Consider the following 2,210-nt stretch of genomic DNA (forward strand, 5'->3'; position numbering starts at 1 on the left):
TCTATTCCTAGTTTAAAAATGAAGAATGTGAAGGTCAGAGAAGTTAAATAAGTTGTTCTAAGTCACACAGACCTTGAGCTTCCATCTATGTGATCCAAAACTCCCTGTTCCACCACACCAGGCTCATTCCTCCCTGAGGACAGGGCCCTCCCTCTACAGTCTCTAAGTGCCTCCTCCGGTGGAACAGGGGGTCCCTCAGGGGTGAGGACGACAGAACCCAATGCGCTAGGGCGCTTTCATGCACAACTCCGGAGACCAGGTTCAGAGACACAGATCTAAGTTTATTGAGGAAGTATAGTCGTATAAAAAGGGGTAAGCAGCCAATAGAACAGGAACACGCTTGGTATGTTATCCAATGGGGGTGAGGGTCAGGGCTAAGAGTAGGTGTCTCTTGGAGATTTGCCAGGAGGGAGTTGCCACTTCCTGGTGTGCCAAGGAAGCATGTATGCTAGAGTGCGCTCATAGCATTGCATTGACCACAGCACTGAGATAAATCTCTTGACCTCTGCCCACACACTGGGCCTCTAGTATATATATATATATATATTCTTGTGGCAGGCCCCTCGGGGTGGGCTTTGTAGTCAGTTAGAATGGGGCTTGTAAGATTACTGTTTAACTAGATACTGAACTAGGCTGTAAGCCCTCAAATTTGCCCCCCTATTTTCCTTCTTATTTGAAATATCACATTTCCTTCATGGCAGAAAATAACTCTCATGTATATTTTGGTAAATTATAACTATAAATAATTCTACTTTACTTGTAAGTCTTGATAAAAACAATCTATCTAGCCGAAACCGGTTTGGCTCAGTGGATGGAGCGTCAGCCTGCGGACTGAAAGGTCCCAGGTTCGATTCCGGTCACGGTCATGTACCTGGGTTGCGGACACATCCCCAGTGGGAGATGTGCAGGAGGCAGCTGATCGATGTTTCTCTCTCATTGATGTTTCTGACTCTCTATCTCTCTCCCTTCCTCTCTGTAAAAAATCAATAAAATATATTTAAAAAAAAAAAAAAAACAATCTATCTAAATAAGGTAAATAAACTTTATACAAAACTCAAAAAAAAAATGAGAAAACTATTATACTTCCCTACTGTTGAGAGTGGCTTCTTGAGACCACCCTGTGAATAACTGCTTGCAACTGAATCTTTATCTCGGGGCCCACTTCTTACACATATGATTCTGTGTGTCATCATAAGCTAGGTGGAGCCAGAACAAATAGACTATTTCTTTTTTTCTTTTTATTTTTTTTAAGTTGTGACAGGCTCAAGGACACTAAGATTCTCTGAAAAGGAAGTCAAGACTTGGGGTGGTGAACACACAATACAACATATATAAGATGTAGTATAGTATTGTACACCTGAAACCTATATCATTCTATTAACCAATGTCACCCCAGTAAATTCAATAAAAATGTTTAAAAAAAGGAAATCAAGTTGTTTCTCCTGCTTTTTAATTGGGCAGGAGTCTAAATCTAATGAGGCGAAAGCTACTGGGTCTCACCTCTGGATGAGCAATCTGGGGAGTCCTATAAAATGTATTCATTTATTATTTTTTTAAATAATTCCTTACTGTTGAAAGTATTACATATGTCCCCTTTTTCCCCCAGTGATCCTCTCCATCCTCCCCCCTTCCCTCCACAGGCCCTCACCACCCCATTGTCTGTGTCTATGGGCCATGAATATATGAAACAAGAATAAGTAGACCATGTCTGACTGATCTGGCCTTTTCTAATCACAGCTATGAACATTAATGTGGGAGTCAGAACAGCTGCAGCACTTCTGGATCAGTTTTATGAGAAAAGGAGAATCCTCATTGTGTCTACACCCACAGCCCGAAACTTGCTCTACAGGCTGCAGCTGGGAATGCTACAGGTGAGTTCCTGGGACAAAGACAAGGAAGGGACCTCTAATAGGAAGGAAGGACCCAGTTGTTTAATGAAAAATAGAGGCCAGCAAGATATTTAACTCTAACAGGAAGAGAAGGAAAGAGCAAGATTTTTTTTTTTTAAAATGTGCCCCATCTTTATCCTATCTAATAAAGAGGTAATATGCAAATTCACTATCACTCCAACACACAAGATGGCCACCTCCATGTGGACACAAGATGGCTGCCACAAAATGGCTGGCAGGAGAGGGAAGTTGGGAGGGGACCAGGCCTGAAAGGGAGGGCAGTTAGGGGTGACCGGGCCGGCAGGGGAGCAGCTAGGTGTC

General features: G+C 42.7%; 1 protein-coding gene across 1 annotated transcript in view; it reads left to right on the plus strand.

Moving 5' to 3' along the window:
* SRPX (sushi-repeat containing protein, X-linked) overlaps positions 1-2,210 on the plus strand; it is a 91,502-nt gene that overhangs the window by 79,474 nt on the left and 9,818 nt on the right. The window contains exon 8 of the mRNA XM_006766570.2: positions 1,738-1,871. Within this exon, the coding sequence (XP_006766633.1) occupies positions 1,738-1,871 (134 nt within the window). The remainder of the gene's footprint in view (positions 1-1,737; positions 1,872-2,210) is intronic.

Source organism: Myotis davidii, unplaced genomic scaffold (assembly GCF_000327345.1).
Source record: "Myotis davidii unplaced genomic scaffold, ASM32734v1 scaffold960, whole genome shotgun sequence".
Lineage (NCBI taxonomy): Eukaryota > Metazoa > Chordata > Mammalia > Chiroptera > Vespertilionidae > Myotis > Myotis davidii.